At 47.2% G+C, this 18,142-nt stretch overlaps 2 protein-coding genes across 12 annotated transcripts in view; one reads left to right on the top strand and one right to left on the bottom strand.

The window, feature by feature from the left end:
* Positions 1–2,488: 2,488 nt before the first annotated feature.
* Positions 2,489–17,545, bottom strand: LOC139676212 (spidroin-1-like). 11 transcript variants are annotated; one of them, XR_011698617.1, is made up of 6 exons: positions 17,314–17,545; positions 17,023–17,144; positions 15,296–16,350; positions 14,835–15,213; positions 9,564–14,697; positions 2,489–3,053 (listed from the first exon to the last, which is right to left on the bottom strand). XR_011698617.1 is itself a non-coding variant. In XM_071564946.1 (5 exons), exons 3-5 carry the CDS (start codon positions 15,960–15,962, stop codon positions 14,682–14,684), a joined length of 1,062 nt encoding a protein of 353 aa, XP_071421047.1. In that variant the 5' UTR covers positions 15,963–16,350; positions 17,023–17,144; positions 17,314–17,545; the 3' UTR covers positions 7,691–14,681. The 11 variants fall into 11 exon arrangements, 8 of the variants coding, with proteins under 8 accessions (XP_071421047.1, XP_071421048.1, XP_071421050.1 ...); XR_011698616.1 differs by lacking the exon at positions 2,489–3,053 and having other exon boundaries at positions 7,691–13,580; positions 14,467–14,697; XM_071564946.1 differs by lacking the exon at positions 2,489–3,053 and having other exon boundaries at positions 7,691–14,697.
* Positions 16,198–18,142, top strand: part of BRINP3 (BMP/retinoic acid inducible neural specific 3) — a 201,706-nt gene continuing 199,761 nt past the window's right edge. Inside the window, exon 1 of the mRNA XM_071564940.1 lies at positions 16,198–16,279. The gene's annotated coding sequence lies outside the window, so the exon portion shown is untranslated. The remainder of the gene's footprint in view (positions 16,280–18,142) is intronic.

Here is an 18,142-nt window from a genome sequence, read left to right as displayed (position 1 = left end):
GCTTGAGCCCATCGTGCCCCCTTGTCCTATTGCTGAGTGCCTGGGAGAAGAGACCAACCCCCACCTGGCCAGAACTTCCCTTCAGGCACTTCCAGACAGTGCTGAGGTCACCTCTGAGCCTCCTCTTCTCCAGGCTGAACACCCCCAGCTCCCTCAGCCTCTCCCCACAGCACTTGTGCTCCAGTCCCTTCTCCAGCCTCGTTGCTCTTCTCTGGCCCCACTCCAGCCCCTCAATCTCTTGCCTCAACTGAGGGGCCCAGAACTGAACACAACACTCAAGGTGTGGCCTCCCCAAGGCAGAGTCCAGGGGAAGGGTCACTGCCCTGGGCCTGCTGGCCACGCTACTTTGGATCCAGGCCAGGATCCCCTTGGCCTTCTTGGCCACCTGGGCACACTGGTGGCTCCTGTTGAGCTTCCTGTCCCTCAGTCCCCCCAGGTCCCTCTGCCTGGCTGCTCTCCAGCCACTCTGTGCCCAGCCTGGAGCGCTGCAGGGGGTTGGGGTGGCCAAAGGGCAGGACCTGCACTTGGCCTTGTTGAACTTCATCCCATTGGAATTTTGATCCATTTCTCTTTAAAACAGCATTTAAGCACCTGAGCAAAAGCAAAAACACAGGTGAGGCTTACAAGAAGATTTAGACAAAATCTGGACTGAACAAAGGTGTCTTTTCATCTCGTGATAAGTTCATCTGGAAAGTCAATTCCCCTTCAGTTTTATTCTTCCCTCTTCCTTCAAAGAAAAGGTGTAGACAGAGCTGTCTGTCAGCAAGGTTGGTGGTGCCTCTGTGAAAATCTATTTAAGAAAGGGCAAAAATTCTGGAGAGGCAGAGGAGTGAGGGGAAAATCATGAGAGACAACCCAGCAGGCATCGAGGTCAGTGGAAAAGGAGGGGCAGGAGGTGCTCCAGGTTGCTGAGATGAGATTCCCTGTGGAGAAGACCACAGTGGAGCAGGGAAAAAGTGTGAGGAGGAAGGAGCAGCATAAAGAAGCTGTTATGGACTGAGCACAACCCCCACTGGTATCCCCCTGTGCTGCCCAGCGATGGGGGAGGAGGTAGAAGGGCTGGGAAGGAAGGAGTGAAGTTCATTCAGCAGCATGGGAAAAAGAAGGAGAAGGTGCTGTTATAATTTTCTGTCTTTGTTTCTGATTTACCAACTCTATTTTAAGGGGCAATAAATTAAATTCATTTTCCCCAAGCTCAGTATGCACGGCCCATGACAGTAACTCATCAATGGTCTCCCTGCTCTTGTCTCAATCCATGAGCTTTTTCATCTTATCTGTCTGTCCTGTTGAGAGGACATCCCACTGGGGTTGAGAGGACATCCCACTGGGGTCTGCAGCTTCCTCCTGAGGGGCAGAGGAGGGGCAGCTCTGAACTCTGCTCCCTGTGAGCAGTGACAGGACCTGAATGAACAGCTGGAGCTGTGCCAGGGCAGGATCAGGTTGGATTTCAGCTAAAGGTCCTTCCCCCAGAGGGTGGTGGGCACTGACCAGGCTCCCCAGGGCAGTGGGCACAGCCCCAAGGCTGCCAGAGCTCCAGGAGGGTTTGGATGATGCTCTGGGGCACAGGGTGGGATTGTTGGGGCGTCTGTGCAGGGCCAGGGGTGGGACTGGCGGATCCCTGTGGTCCCTTCCAAGCTGGGATGCTCTGTGATTCCATGCTGCCATGAGTGAGAGTGGCTGGGTGGACATCTGGCACTTGGCCACAATTAACACACCATGAGAATTAATTATTTCTGTGACAGGAGGTACGTGGGGCACTTTCTGTGTGGTTCATGTGTAATTTCTGCCAGCATCAATGCTGAAGAGGTAAGTCATTGTGAATGCACTTAGAAATCTTACCTTTATGATGATGCATTACAAAAAGACATTTTAAAGAAATTTTTCTCTATCTACTTAGGGGCTAAGTTTAAATATTTGTTGAGAAGAGGGAGAGCTTATAGATTTGCTTCCAGGAAGTTTTCTGTGACCACATAAGACTGTTTAATACTGGCCAGAGACAGTGGTCATTGTAGTGATGTGTTTTGGGAGCAGATTCTTTAAATAATACTGGAGAGTGTCCGAGTAGGAAGAGAAGGATTTGGAGAGTAGATTTTCCTGAAGGCAGCAGGATCACTCTGCACGTGCTTTAGCTAACTAGAATGAAAAATCTGCAGAAAACTTGTTAGGGTAATGGTTTTCATTTTCTAGCACTGCAAGATGTTGCAGGTGATGATGCAGTAATTACTGTGCAACAAGCACATTTAGAAACAGCATAACTTCAAATTACTTCATTGTTCCAATTGCTGATTTGCAAATGGAAAATACTCCCAGTACTCCACTACTATAAACAGGAGCTGCATTGGCAGACTTTGCAGAAGAGTTCTTCTTTGCTGCTTGCCAACTTTACAGCCCTACAGGAAGAGAAATTGTTTAACTAATCCACTGTAAAGTGCACCACAATTACCTGTGACAAGCATAAAATATTACTTTATTTATCAGTGTTGTGGTTTAACCCCAGCCAGCAACAACGTGCCAGACAGCTGCTCCCTCACTCCCAACCCCTCAGCCCCAGTGGGACGGGGAGAATTGGAGAAAGGTAAAACCCACAGGTTGAGAGAAAAACATTGCAGTAATTGACATAAATTAAACAATAATACAAGGGAAAAGAGAGAGAGGAATAAATCAAGTGATGCCCAAGGCAGTTGCTCACTGTCCAGCCTGTCCCCCAGCAGAGATCTTGCCAATTCCTTCCAGTTTATTTACTGGGCGTGATATTCCCTGGCCTGGAATATCCCTCTGGCCAGTTTGGGTCAGTTGTCCTGGTCATGCTCTCTCCCACCTTCTGTGCAGCTTTTCACTGGCAGAGGGAGGGGCACTGAACAGCCCTCGATGTGGGGTATGGGCTGCTGAGCAACACCCAAAACACGGGGTGCTCTCAGAATTATTCTCACCCCAAAGCCAAAACGCAGCTCTGTACCAGCGACTCAGAAGAAAACTCTCTCCCAGCTGACATCGGGACAATTAGACACCTTTTTATCACCTGCTGTATGTGGCACCTCGGAGAATAGCACAATCTATAAGGAAACAAAAGATGAATAAAATGCGGTGCTAAAAGGATGGGATGTTAAAAAATGTTCGACAGACTTATTTTGTATTTCTATAGAAACATTTAACAACTAAAAAACCCTTAAGATCTGGTGGCCATCAGTCCACATTGCTAAGTTCATTTCTTCCCAATCTTCTAAAAAATAAAAGAGACTTGTTATTTTAAGAATTTTGCGGCGTGGAAGAACCATAAGATTTGAGTGTGGATGTGGTTTTCTGTTTGGTGGTGTTTGTTTTTTTTTCCTTTTGGTTTGTGGGGGTCTTTTTCAGTTTATTGGCAGGTTTATGTTAAAAGCAGTTAAAGTGCAGTCCTTGAACGTCTAAACAACTGAAGGTGATTGCAAGTTGTCACTGACATTCAGGGTAAAATCTGTCAGAAATTGACCTATAGAACATGAAAAGAAGGAAGTTTTCTCAGATCTAGAGTGAAATGTTTGGTTATCAGGCTTACTTCAGGCAGCCAGCAAACTTCAAGGCAGGGTTCAGAGGATCTGATCCAGAAACAAGAGTCTGTCTGCTCCATGTGACTCTGGAAAAGAAGTACTCAGAAACCCAAATATTCACTGACAACTGAAATGCTCTGGTGTCTGTTTAGCTACTGGTTTGGTTAAAAACTTGTATGTTTTGGGTTACTTCTAATTTCCAAGTAAATCAGGAACAATTTTGCCATCTTATTTTGCTGACATTGTGAAACTATGTATTTCCATACATATTTGGCTTTTCACATGTTCTAATAATTCTTTTAGTAGAAAACACATAAAACAATGTCTTAGTTGCCAAGAACTGACTATACAGATATAATCCATCTCTCTGTGATGGCATTCCCTGGATAAGCAGTATCTCCTCTCCTGCTGTGCTGTTGGGATACTACAGGGCAGTAGTGGAGCCCTGAGGGGGCAACGTGGGCAAACTTATGTTCATCAGCCAGAATTCTTTAGCCAAAAAAGCCCCAACCTCAGCAGGAGCAGAGCATAACATATTGGTAAGATCCTCCAGTTACACTTGTGTGCCCACGGGGCTGATGGACCCACAGTGAGCCAGAGGAAGCTGCACAATCACACAGTGCATGCTTGGGGTCCCACAGGCTCCTACTAACTGGCTATAAAGCCTTTTAGCTTCCCAGATAAATCTCCACCTGCATAACATCAGACTTAAGCTTCACTTAAAATGTCAGGCAATGAAGACTATTGCCCACCTCCAGCAGCAGCTCTGCCAAACCCCTCCTGAGCTCGCTGATCCCACACACTGCAGCAGAATCCCAGAGCCAGCAGGGACAGCTGAGCTCCGTGTTCTTGTGAACAGTTCACTTCTGTGTGTGCTCAAGCACAGGTGGAGTAGCAGCAGATGTAAAACCGTGCTCAGCTCTCAATGAAGTGGCCAAATGAAAGGACAAACACAAACCAACAGCACTCACCTCGTGGAGAAACATGATGGTGGTCAACAGCTACTCAGAGAATGAAACTCTGCAGCAACAGCCATTGGTACTGTTGGCATGAGAACCTACTCCCACCTTTTTAAGGTTTTGCTCTTATTTTCTGTGCTTTCCTGCTTTTATTAGGATCACAGAGAAGTATTTATTTAGCAGATTTTGAGATTATTGACAAAGGAAAGGTGTGTGGAGCTGCAGCATTTGGCAAACCAGACCATTCTCTGTTTCAAACCCTCCACAGCCACTGGGGCAGAACAACCTGCCCGTTTCCCCTCCCTGGACCTGGGGCTGGGCAGAGTTCAGTGGCTGGGCAGGCAGCTGAGCCCCCACCCAGCTGCTTGGCAGGTCCTCCTGCCCTCCCTCCACACCTTGAAGCAGGATGGGAGAAGAGAATAAGAAAGGCAAAAGTTAGAAAAACTCCTGGATTGAGACAAAGCCAGTTTATGAGCAGAAAATCCTACCCCACAAAAACAACAATGAAAAAACAAACCCAAAAGAGGCAAGTGATGATGCCAAGGCAGTCCCTGACCACCTCCCACCATCAGACTGGAGCCAAGCCAGACTCTGAGCCATGGATGCTTTGGAAAAGTGGTGAGATCTACTTTTTTTAGCCAGTAACTTGTTTTGAAGGTGTGGTAGTAAAGCTCTTTTTGGTATACTTGACTGACCTTTTTTCCTCCTACTGTAAAAGAAAACCTCATTTTTGAGAATCCTTTTATTTTTTGTGAGCAGAACAAGTTGAATATCCTTGCCCTTGGCTTTCTCATTTTACTTATAAAATAAATTCAGTTTACTCATTCAAAAATCAGGGAAGCTGTAAATGTTTTCTTCACTTACTTGTGACTGCATTTTTTTCCTATTTATTCAGTTCTTTGCATTAACAACACAATAGTGCTGACAACTGAATTTGGAAAAAGACACCCCATGCTACTGTTATTTCTTAAGAGTAGGGAATGGTTGGAGCACTGTGAGGTGCTTTGGTTAACTCCATACCAACCACATTTGGGTTAATACCCATACCAGCTGCTAACTACAAAATTTATTCACACTCTAATAGTGCTCAATTGTCTAAAAAAAAAGAGCAATTGCTGATATATATGATTCCAATATATATAGTATGTCTATTATATAGTGACAATTCATTGCCCAATAACTTCCAGCACTTGTTGAGAAGACCTTCCAGACAGTCCAAACAGTGCTCAGTGAGAATGTCACCTCAGGGCTGGTTTGTTGTTATGCTGTAAGTTGTTTCATTTTTTTTTTTTACCCAGCCATTTAGACAGTTAATGGGAACACTGAGATTATCCCATGCTAATACATTCTGTCAGTGTTGCTTTTCATGTCTTTGTTTGAAAAAAAGCCAAACAAGGAAACAGATGTCTGGCTTCCTAATGCTCCAAACAGGAACAGGGCTTAGTGTTCTGCTGTGTCAGAGAATTCTGTCAAAAAGTGAATGTTATTTGTAGGGTTGAGCTAACTCAAAAGTGAATGTATGTCTTTTTTTGAACCAAGTTCTGAGATTTTATTTCCTTTCTCTCCGGTGTCATTTAACGAAATGCAATGGAAAATTTGGCTTTCTGATGAAGACACCACCTTAAAAGTATAAATTCCTGCTGCCATGTTGTTATGGGTTCACCCAGGTGGGCCTAGATTTGGGCTCTGAAGTCTGGACTAGGCCTGAAGCTGTCAGCTGACTTGAGCTGGGCTGAGCCAACAGCTGACCTCTTCTAGCCAGTAACTTTGTATTCCATCCCACATTATGGCATCATCTCCAGGGAAGTGGGAACCAGTGTGGGAGTGGTTAAGGCAGTCACTTCTCAGCCTCCTCTTGGGAGGACTCACGATGCTGTCCCAGGGGGGATGGAGAGGACCAGGCCCACCACTGGCTCACAGGGTATCTCAGGAAAGTAAAATGTGTTGTTCTGGGTCTCTCCTTTCTGCTTGGGTTTGTCTCCCTGGGGAATAAGTTTTTTCTTAAGTAATGTGTAGTTAGGACAGTAAAGTTTGTGTGTTCGTTAAGAAGTGAGGAATTTGTTGTGTGTTCCAGACTTGTGTGAGTGTATATTTGTCCTCTCTTCTGATTGTCTCTTTCTTTCTGTAAAAATATATGTAGTTTTAGTATAAATGTGGTTTGAAGTGTTTTTTTTCTTTCCCCTCTCTTTTCCTCCCTTTCCCTGGTGTTAGGAGGGAGGCTTTTCTCTCTGTGCTTGGGGGGGTTGGCAGTTGCTTATCTCAAACCAAGACACATGTGATTCAGCAAACACATGCTAAAGACATGAAGCCATCCTTGCTTGCTGTTTTAAATGTGTTCTTACAACCCTGCAGATTCCAGAGTGCTTCACCAAATCCATGTGGGCTTCGTGCTCCGCTGCTTTGACAAATGGAGAACGTAATCAAATAAATGATGGGAGACACATCTTTTTTTCTGCCTCCTTTCCTTTGTGACTAAGAGCAGCTGACATCTTCCTACTGTCACCCCCCAGCAGCTGAGACACAGCAGCAATGTCACAAGGGTGATGGCTGATGCTGACAAGAGCACATACCTGTTGGGTGCCACAATGACTCAACCCAGACTGCTGCAAGACAAGATGCCTTGGTTTGAGATAAGCAACTGCCAACCCCCCCAAGCACAGAGAGAAAAGCCTCCCTCCTAACACCAGGGAAAGGGAGGAAAAGAGAGGGGAAAGGAAAAAAACACTTCAAACTGCATTTATACTAAATCTACATATATTTTTCACAGAAAGAAAGAGACAATTAGAAGAGAGTACAAATATACACTCACACAAGTCTGCAACAACAAGTTCCCCACCTCAACTTCTTAACGAACACACAAATTCTACTGTCCTAACTACACATTACTTAAGAAGAAGCTTATTCCCCAGGGAGACAAACCCAAGCAGAAAGGAGAGACCCAGAACAACACATTTTACTTTCCCGAGATACCCTGTGAGCCAGTGGTGGGCCTGGTCCTCTCCATCCCCCCTGGGGCAACATCGTGAGTCCTCCCAAGAGGAGGCTGAGAAGTGACTGCCTTAACCACTCCCACACTGGTTCCCACTTCCCTGGAGATGATGCCATAATGTGGGATGGAATACAAAGTTACTGGCTAGAAGAGGTCAGCTGTTGGCTCAGCCCAGCCTAAGTCAGCTGACAGCTTTGGCCTAGTCCAGACTCCAGAGCCCAAATCTAGGCCCACCATGTGAACCCATAACACAAGAACTGCAAAAAGCAAAAACCCCAATATACAGCTTCATACATATATTGCTTATTTTCATATCCTAATGTTTGAGTAGGAAATTGGGTAAATGGAGTTCATCCATATGAATTCTTCAAGCTTTTTCTATCTCATTAGCTCCATAGCCCAGGCAAATGATAAATGCTTGGAAAATTGCTGTTTTTTAAGTGCATGCCAGAGACTGGAAATGCATGGAACAGACTGTTCAAGACACTCTGTTGTTCTTGTTCATTGTCATTAGTGGCCATGTATTTTGATTCTTAGAAGTTAATGACATATAATAACAAAGGTTATTTTCAAATCTTACTCCAGATCTTTTGCTCGGCTCATTTCTGTGAGAGATAACCAGAACTACTGAGATAATGCAGCAGATGTTATTTAGGGAATGACTATCAGCTTGAACCAGTATCTGTAAAATAATCTATTTTCCAAATGCAAATTACTTTCTCTACAAGCTTTTTTCTTCACAGTGGAGACACCCTGTAAACTCTGCCTTTCTAGTGTGCAATTCCTTGGCACTGCAAAGCATCAGCTGAGACTTTCCCTTTTTGGTCCATGTCTTTTATACATTCTGGCAAATATATATTTTACTTCTGCAAACACTCCTAAAGGGCAGGTGCAGGACTCTAATCAGGATCTCTTACATCCTGAATTGTTTTTCCTATAACTTAAAGTAAGTCTGTCCTTTGTACCAGGTGTCAGCTATAACAAAACTTCATTTGACTCCACCACCCTTCCAAAAACTCATTTTGTCTGAATATGAGTCTCGTTTTTTCACATGCACCACAGAAAATGCATTGAGGGTTCTTCATTTAATCACTTCTTCTGTCCACCATAATTAATTCAAAAGCTTTTCAGACTCCAACCTCTCTGTGAAGAGATTTCTTGTGTTAATAACTTGCCTAGTCTGGAAGGGACAGATTTCTGACCACACAGAAGGAACACAGAACCAACAGGTTGGTTTTATTTAAGCCTGTGTGACAACACTGAGGTCAGGTGGGGCTAAAAGTCAATAGAAGATCCATGGCTTCTGTATTTAAACACAAGCACACTAAAATTACACCTCAATTCCTCTACAAATCTGCAGAGGTGTCAGGCCAGTGCCTCTCACAGTGCTTGTAAAGTCACTGCTTGTGGGAGAGAGGCCTCTGTTCTATATCCATCACATCAACTACTGCAAGTACATATTACACAGCTTTCATAGGACATTCTTTATGGGACTGAGGCACTGCAGCCACTGGATAATTTTCTCCTAAGAGGCACTTGATGCATAGGATTCTTCATCACACTTCAACATGATTTAAAGTGCATCTTCTGCTTTACTTTTTTCTCTACAAATATCTTTTCATTTTCTTGAAAGTAACAGAGACTTCTGTAATTTTCTAGTCTGCCTATAAAAAAAAGCGAATCCCTGAATACATCAGAGGTTATTTTAAAAATGCCAAGCCTGTATTTTTGCCTGCATGGCCACTGGTCATGGAAACATGGCCAGGACAGGCCTCAACTTAAAAAAATAAAAACAAAGTCAGTTTTATAGAACATTACTCTTGTCATTGTCCCATGGACTTGAAGACAATCTGTTGACCTTTTCAGTTTTCATGTCAAGGCTGGGAACACTCTATGAAGTCACCTGATTTTGCCTATCAAGCTGTGTGACAGAAGCCATTGTTGGCCTTTTGTGCCAAGAACTATTGACAGCTGTAACCAAACCAGGGCCCAGTCAAACCATGAAATCCCTCTGTCCATCCTTGGACAGTCAGTGGTTCAGCTGCTGTGTGTATCTGCAGTGCAAGGACACAACCTCACAGCACTCACCTGGCACAGGTAACAACAGCTGCGGAGATTCTCTGGAACAGACTTCAATCTTCCAAGCACAGGGGACAGTAGGTTGCCAGCCCCTGGAGAAGTTCATGCCTCCAGAGGCTGTTGTGCCTCTCCTGGAACTGTGTGTCTGGCTAAGTCTAGTAACCTCATGTGAGCTTACAGGTCTTGCAATTAATATCATCAGAAAGCAGTAGAGAAATAACATTAACTTCAAAGAGGTTGCTCTGTCTCAGAAAACTGGTGCTTTAATGATAGCAAGAGCCTAAAAAACCCCAGCCTTTCAGTTTGTCCCCTGCTGTCAAAGAATAGGGCAAGTGAATATGCAAACATGCTGCATTTCTTTGACTTTGGGGGAGAAATTAAAGAAATTTGAGTTAATTTTCTGTAAGTGAAATGTGGGGAGATCCTAAAAATAATCTCTGCAAGTGAGGCAAAACTCAGTGGGTATAATTTTATTCAAGTGAATCATATCTCTGTTATAGCAAAAATGTATAGGTTGAAACATGTTAGTGGCCAACAAGCTGATCATGAGTCAGCAGTGCACTGCTGTGGGGAAAAGTCAGGCTGCATGGTGGGGACAGAGGTGTGATCATCCCATTCTGCTCATCACCTCGATTCATAGAATGGTTTGGGGTTGCAAGGGACCTTGGAGAACATCTAGTTCCACCCCCCCTGCCATGGGCAGGGACACTTTCCACTAGAACCTGTGGAAAGAACCTGGAGCCCATGACTCAAGAAAGCAGCAGAAAGACAGGAGAGTGTCCAAAGGAAGGACATGAAGATGACCAAAGGGCTGGAGAACCTGCCCTGTGAGGAAGCGCTGAAGGAGTTGGATATTCTCTCTTTGGAGAACAGAGGGCTTGGAGGGACCTCATCAGAGTCACTAAAGGGAGCAGATCCAGCGCCACCATGACCCACAGAGCAAAGTGATCTAGTGCAGTTCATGGCATGGGGAGAGTGTTCTGATATGGGGGAACCTCAGAGCTCTGGGAGGAGGGGAGCAGGTTGAGGAGTATCAGGTAGTATGAGAGAGGTGTTACAGGAATCACACCCTGCCTTCCCTGGGACAGGCCCCACATGGAGACAGGACACATGATTTGGAGGGTCCCCTGTCCTCTCCCTATCTGGCTGAGTTCAGTGACTGAAGGGATTGGGGGCAATAGTGACAGTTCCTTCCAGGCTCTGGTGGTCTGATCTTGGCTGGACACCAGGTGCCACCAAGCCTATCACTCCCCCTTCCCAGCTTCTGTTCCCTTTGCTGCTGGACAGGAGAGAGAGAATAGGATGGAAACAACTCACAAAAGTGAAAGTTTGTGTGCACATAAGCAAAGAAAAAAGCAAACTCTTTACTTCCCACCAGCAGTGGTGTCCAGCCACTTCCCAGGAAGGGTTCAGCACATGGAGTGGCTGCTCTGGAATGGAAATGCTGTAAATAACAAGCACCCCCCTTCTTCCTCCTTCCCTTGGCTTTTATACCTGAGCTGACTTCACATGGTCTGGAACATCCCTGTGGTCAGTTTGAGTCAGCTGGCCTGGCTGTGCCCCCTCCCAGGACCCTGCCCACCCCCAGCCTCCCAAGGGGAGAAATGTGGGAGACAATGCTGATGATGCTGTGCCAGCCCTGCCCAGCAGCAGCCACAGCACTGGGCTGTCATCAACACCTTTCCGGGTCCCACTGGGAGGGCTGTGATGGGAAATGAACCAGCTCAGCCAGAGCCCACAGAGCAGTGCAGGAGAAGCCTCCCCTGTGTGACTGTTCCAGGTGCCCATGGGTAACAGGCACGAGGCTCTGCGAGAGGATGGGAACAATGACAACAACAGTAAAGGCTGGAGGTGTCACCAAGGTTAAAAGATGGTCCATGCCCTGAGTCAAAACTGCTTCCATACAGAAAAGAAGTTGGGTTACTGTCACAGGAGGCTCCTTCTGCAGGGAACAGAAGGACCAATGTGCTGACCTGACACACTCCTTGGGGCAATGTGCTGCCTCCCTGGCAGAGGCCCCAGCACTGGAGGTTTTCAATATGTGATCCAACAGGGTGTCAGATAATCTCATCCAGGCTGCCTTTCCCATGAAAGGTTGGATCAGATAAGGTCCCTTCCAACCTGGGCTGTTCCACGATTCCAGGTATCTCTAAGATTATAAAGAAAAATTTGAAACATGGCATATTTGTCAAGTGACTGAATATAGAACTTGTTTAGATACACAGCCCAATTTATGAATGCAAATAGTAACTCGAAATGAAACCCATGAATATGTGAAACATTGTTTCCCAAGCAAAATATGAACACTGGACACAGGCAATTAAGCATTCCCTATGTTTTGTAGATGAATATGCAAATTTGACATTCAAATCAGGCTTCTAAAAAAAACCCTCACCCAAGCAAAAACACTAAGAACACAAGCAGTCCAAAGTTTGAGTCTTTTTGCTCTAACTTTAATTACTTGCCATAATTTCAGTTAAGGGCAAGGCACTTTAGTAGGTTATCATTTTGCTTCTCCCAACTGTTTCAAAAGTCAAGTACGGTTTCCCCTGACAAAACATGTGGTGGATGGAATTTTGAGATGGAGAATTTACAGCAGAGTAGCATGCAGAGAATTCATTATAGGTGGGAGAAGGAAGGCACTGCAAGAAGGTGACAGTATTGTTTGCATAATAGGTTTGCCTGTTGCAAACTAAGGGCAACTACTGAACTGGCTTAATAAATTACATCCATTGTTCAGTAGTTAAAGAGAATCATGCAGCAGATCCTGGAAGAAAGAGAGTCAAAAGGCTGATTATATGAAGTAAAAAAAAAAAATTAAAATATTATGGGATAAGCTCTTAAAACATGTTTACCAACACATTGCAATTTAATGCAGATTTACAGGACAAAGGAATCTAATGACCTGCAACTCAGGGCCACAAGGCTTTTAGGATGGGAGAATTTGAAGTGCCTCTTCTCTACATCCCACCCTACTGTGCAGCTCCTGAGGTCAGACTGGGTCCCAGTTTGCATTTAGCATTTTTGGGAGTGATACGAGTTTCTGTCCTGTTCAAGTACAATTTGTTCCATTGTTTGTGATTTCAGTATTCTCCTCCAGGATAAGATTTTGTAATATCTTATTCTAAGGCCATAGATTATTACCACAATTGAACAAAAGGCATCATAGTCCCCTACAACCCTTTAACTCTGCTTCAGGATGATTTTAAGGGCTAAAAGTGAACTGTGGTGGCAATTAGGTCTTGGAGTTGACCACAGTGGAAGATTTGTGTTGTAATTCTAAAGTAACTTTTTTCTAACTTTTAGATGCTGGGCATATTTTCTTCTGAGCAACTTCATCTGGTGGAAGGTGGTTGGAACGAGCTGATCTTTAAGGTCCCTTCCAACCCAAACCATTCTGTGATTCTATGAAGTGAATGATATCAAAATATTCTTATTAACATGGGGAAAGACCAGCAGAGGTTAAACTAGTTGAGGAAATCAAGTTTAACTTTAACTCTGCTTCAGGATGATTTTAAGGGCTAAAAGTGAACTGTGGTGGCAATTAGGTCTTGGAGTTGACCACAGTGGAAGATCTGTGTTGTAATTCTAAAGCAACTTTTTTCTAACTTTTAGATGTTGGCCATATTTTTTTCTGAGCAACTTCATCTGGTGGAAGGTGGTTGGAACGAGCTGATCTTTAAGGTCCCTTCCAACCCAAACCATTCTGTGATTCTATGAAGTGAATAGTATCAGAATATTCTTATTAACATGGGGAAAGACCAGCAGAGGTTAAACTAGTTGAGGAAATCAAGTTGTACTGTTCTCTAGGTGAAAGAAGGTGGCAGGGAGGGAAAGGGAGCACACTGAAATAAGGATCAGGCTGTGTCCACTGCACCTCTGGATGCTGTGAAATGAAAACACCTCATTCTGGAGGGTCTGAGCCAAAGACTAAAGAAGTCAATCTCTTCTCTTTTATTGAAGAGTGGGGTTGGTTAGAATCAAAATTCTCCTTGGCTGATTTAAGCTACCTTAGGTGTGAAGGAGCTGCAAAACAAATTCAGATTAAGGACATCATTAGAGATAGGAAGAAACCTAAGGAGAAGATCATAAAAGCATTAGTATATCAAATCTCTCTCTCTCTCTCACACACACACATATATATAAAGCTCCAGTGGATCTTGCTAACATTTGCAGTACCAAACACTGCTATGAAGATATTGCTGCCCATGTGCTCCCTGGCACTGTTGATCTGTCACACACTGTCTCTTTGCCTTTTGTTTTCTCTGGGATTTTATCAGTCCTGGAAAATGGACAGCGCTCTTATTGAGTATCTTGAATCCCAAGTCTATTTGATAGTCATTGCAGGCTTGATGTGCAGCAGTCTTTGTTAAGAAACACACAATCTTTACATAAACAGGCTGACCTTTATAACTGGCATTTTGTCAGGAGGGGCTGAAGGGGAGGAGAGAAGGGGGGAGAGGAGCCTGTGCTACTTGTTGCTGTAAGAGAAATCACATTCTGAGGCAAAGAGGCAAGATGGCAAAGGCCTCACACATATGCCCACATATTTAACAGCTACTGCACTTGAAATGGACACTGCATTTTTTCTTTACAAATTGTAAAGTCCTTCTTTCACTCCTCTTCTTGCCTCCTTGCTAATGAAAAAGTCAATAAAACCCTAAGCAGGGTAAATCATTGCTAAGATCAGCTCACTCCACAGTTCTTTCACATAAAAATGATTAAACATGCTGACAGGAGCAAACCAGTGTGATGCCAGAGGAATCTCGGGTTTCTGTGGTTTCCAAATATTTCACAACAGATTCTGGAAACATGAAACTGGCAAAGGGATGTGAATTCTGCCACTGGTGCTTACAGAGGTGATTGAGAGAAGACAAAAACTTTCTGGATCAAAAAGCTCAACAGAAATTACCATCTCCTTTGAAGACCACATGTAGCACAGCAGACAAGTGCTGGTGTAATGCTGTGATCACTCCATATTGCCCAACGTACACATCACATAATCGGGACGGTCAGTGTGCTTATTGATGCTGGGAAGCATGAGGTGAACACAGCCAGGCTACATTGCAGGGATGCCAAAGCCCCTTGTTGATCTGCAGGATGTTCCTGAACGGATTTGCTTTCGGTTTAGCTCTCAGCCCAACTATACACAGAGAAAAGGGTTTTTATTAGCCATGAACGCGTGTCTGCTTACAGCGTGGATGGAGAGAGGGACCGGGGTGGGGGACACACACGGCGAGCTCCATAAATGCTGGCGCTGCCTCCCTCTCCCCCACACACCTTGAGATTCCGCACACATTCCGGAGCCAGTATGCGTGGAAAAGGGAGATTTTTCCACCGAACCGGCTCGTGATTTCCATGCAGAGAGCCTGGAAGCACCGAGAAGGGGGAGGATGGAGGCAGGAATGAAGGGGAGATGCTGCGCTTACCCAGGGCAGGAGAGGGGCGCGGGGGATGAGCAGGGACATTTCCGCCCATTCTCTCTCCTCATTCCCCCCGCGAAGGTTCCTCGCCGCGGTGTCGCCTCCCCGCGCCGTTCCCACAGCCGCTTCCCCGCGCCTGGACCGCGCTGAGCCCTTCCCTGCCGGGGACGGAGGGACAGCGGCTCCGGCGGGGAGGACGCGGGGCCCCGGCGGGGAAATCCCCTCCGGGAGCCGGGCTGCGGATAAATAAAATAAAAAGATGTGAAACAAAGGGCTGGCCGAGGGTGGGGGCCGGCCAGGAGGCTGGCATGCTCTTACCCGGTGGTCGATATCGCAACTGTGGCTCGCCGGAATGCGGGTGGAGGAAGAGGAGGAGAGGCTGGAGCCACCCAGGCGCCGCAGGCGTTGCCCCCGCCGCAAGCCCCCCGAGGCGAATGCTGACCCCGCTGTGCCCCGCAGCTTCTCCTCGCCGTGTCTCCCCCCATCCTCCCTCCCCGGCTATGTCGCTGCCCCCGCTCGGCGGATCTCTCTCCCTTTGTGCCGCCCGTGCCCCCTGCCCCGAGTGGGGTCGTGGAGCCCCGCGGACCCCGAGCCCTTCAAACCCCCAGCACCGCAAACCCCGAGCCCTCCAGACCCCGAGCCATGCGGACCCCGAGCCCCGCAGACCCCGAGCCCGCATACTCAGAGCCCGCAGACCCCGAGCCGCGCAGACCCCGAGCCACGCAGATCCCGAGCCCTGCAGACCCCGAGCCCGGCCAGCGACTCCCCCGGCGCCACGGCAGCGACTGGCAGGTGAGCCGTTCCCGGCCCCCTGTGGCCCGCCCGGCTCGGTCCAGCCTCCCACTTCTCGGTGCGGTCCTGTCTGCGCTCCACCTGCCTGGGCAAAGCCCCTCTTTACCTGCCTGCTGCTGAGATTCCACAATTTATTATTCTTTCCTCGAGAATCGCTTCCATCACCACCAAAATAACCCCACCTCAACCCCATCAAATCCCATTCCTCTCAGCAAGTCCTCTCGCTATTCGGGTTTGCTTCCCTTCCTCCTCCTCCTTCGCCCTCCTCCCTCCCTCCTCCCCTCCTTTCCCCGTTTTGGGTCTGGAGCTTCTCTGTGCCCTACACACACACACACACAGACACGCAGGGTGTAAATGGGGTGTTACACACACACACAACTGCTGCTGGTGCCCAGAGTGCCCCCACCCTGCTCAGCCCTCCTCTAGCCCGAAGCCGCAGATCATGGACTATACGCTCGGAGCCGGGATCCGTTTTACTCACAGCCGCTTCGTCTCCTCCAATTTCACCCGGTGAGTAGGTTTGATTTCGCGTTCAGGTGGCGTGTTTCCAACAGAAAGGATTCTAACAACCACAGGGAGAACTAAAAAGGAAAGACAAAATAAAATAATAAAAAGTATTGCCTCGCCGTGCTCCTGACCGGGCTGGCTCCACTTTCTGAACTCGGAGGAATTAGGAAGCACCAGTGCTTGCCCACAATCCATTCGCAGCGTCAGTCCCCGCGCTCGGCGCTGATTGCAGCGCGCACCGCAGCACCGCTCCAGAGCCTTCTCCATTCCACTGCTTATTCACCACATTTTATTCATGTTTCCGCCAGGCACGGTACCTGCTCCATTCCCTGCTTTAACCCTTGCAGACAAAGCCGCTCGCGTGGATGCTGGAAGGGCTCAGTGTTTCCCCCCGCGTGGGGGAAAGAACAGAATTGCTGGTGGCTGAGAGAGCCCTGAGCGTGCCTGAGGAATGTCTGGGAATCCGCGGCGGGGGATCAGGTGGAAAAGTTCATCGCTCTTCCTGATCCCCTGAAGAACTCGGATTGGACTGGGGGTGGGGAAGGATTCTCCAGAAGGATAGGAAAGGATTTCCAGGGCTCATGTCCCGTCGCATGTGCTGGGAGGTGGCAGGGGCGGCCGGGGATGCTTCTGCCCTGCGGCTGCCGGGGCTTCTGTCCTGCCACTGCCGCTGCTCGCTCCACGCCCTCCCCACATTTCTCAATCCCATCGCACCTGATTTTATTTATTACTATTTTCGGGTATACCTGTATTTTTGCCTGGGCTGAGGAACGCAGAATAGGAGCGAGGCGTCGTCTTCACATAACCTACACCCTATATATCTAAGCCAGGCGCAGAGTGTCTCTTGGATCAAGAAGGGGCTTCTTTACTTTGGAAAAAATAGAGAAGAACCAAGGGAAATAAACACTTTATGTCAAGAAAAGGACAAGTGCCTTCAAGAGTGCTATTTGTGGTTAATACTTCAGGATTTCTGTCTCTAATTAGCGTCAGAGATCCACCCACGGTCAATAGCAGACGGTAGGGAGGAAACATGTTACCTCTGGCTGCGAAGTATTGACTGGGCTCCATGGAACTGGCATTTGGGTGCAGGGAAGTGTGTGTGTGTGTCCGTGTGTGTGTCCGTATGTGCGCAGTCCAAAGCAGTGCATGCCGAGCTCACACGGAGGCTGCTCAAGGCTTGCAGGCAGGTAGAGATGCCAGTGAGAGATACGCAAGATCCGAATTTATTACCTGGTGGCAAGCAGAAGGTGGGAAAGACCATCGCCCCTTCAATGCCTGAGTGTGCTGCCCCCCCTGCTCTTCATCCCCCACCGCCTCCCCCCACTCCCAATCCCGTGCCTCCAAATTGCTGGCTGATGTCGGGAAAGGGGCAATGAAAAAGCCTGGAAAGCATGGAATCCAAATTCCACCCTTTCTCCAGCTCCTCTCTTCTCCCACCAGCTCGAAGCCCCCATGCCCACTTATCTCCTTCCAGCTAAGCGTCCTTCTCCCAGAGACTGTTCTCCAGGAGATTTTCCCATTTCCTGCCCCTCTGCCCCCACCTCCTCCTGCCCCGGCCCTTTCCATGAGTCTGGGGCGATTAACTCGATCCCAGACGTGTCTCCTGAACTGCCCGCCTCTGGCGCTGCCGCCGCCGAGATCCTCCCGCACCAGGAAAGTTTCCGTGCAGTCAGATCCCCTTTCCCTGTCTAGGCAGGGAGGATCAGAGTGCGTTTCAAAACCCCTATCTGATTTTTGACACCCCTCTCCTTCCCCTCCCACCCCCCGCCAACCTTGACGGGGAAAATGAAAAAACCCCACCAGACAAAACCCCCCAGTAAATCCTGAGGGATTTAACTTGCAGTGGGAATAGCTCAGCCGGTGAGC

Source organism: Pithys albifrons, chromosome 10 (assembly GCF_047495875.1).
Source record: "Pithys albifrons albifrons isolate INPA30051 chromosome 10, PitAlb_v1, whole genome shotgun sequence".
NCBI classification, from domain to species: domain Eukaryota; kingdom Metazoa; phylum Chordata; class Aves; order Passeriformes; family Thamnophilidae; genus Pithys; species Pithys albifrons.
The sequence above is the reverse complement of the archived record's forward strand: the minus strand, read 5'-3'. Positions and strand labels throughout refer to the sequence as shown.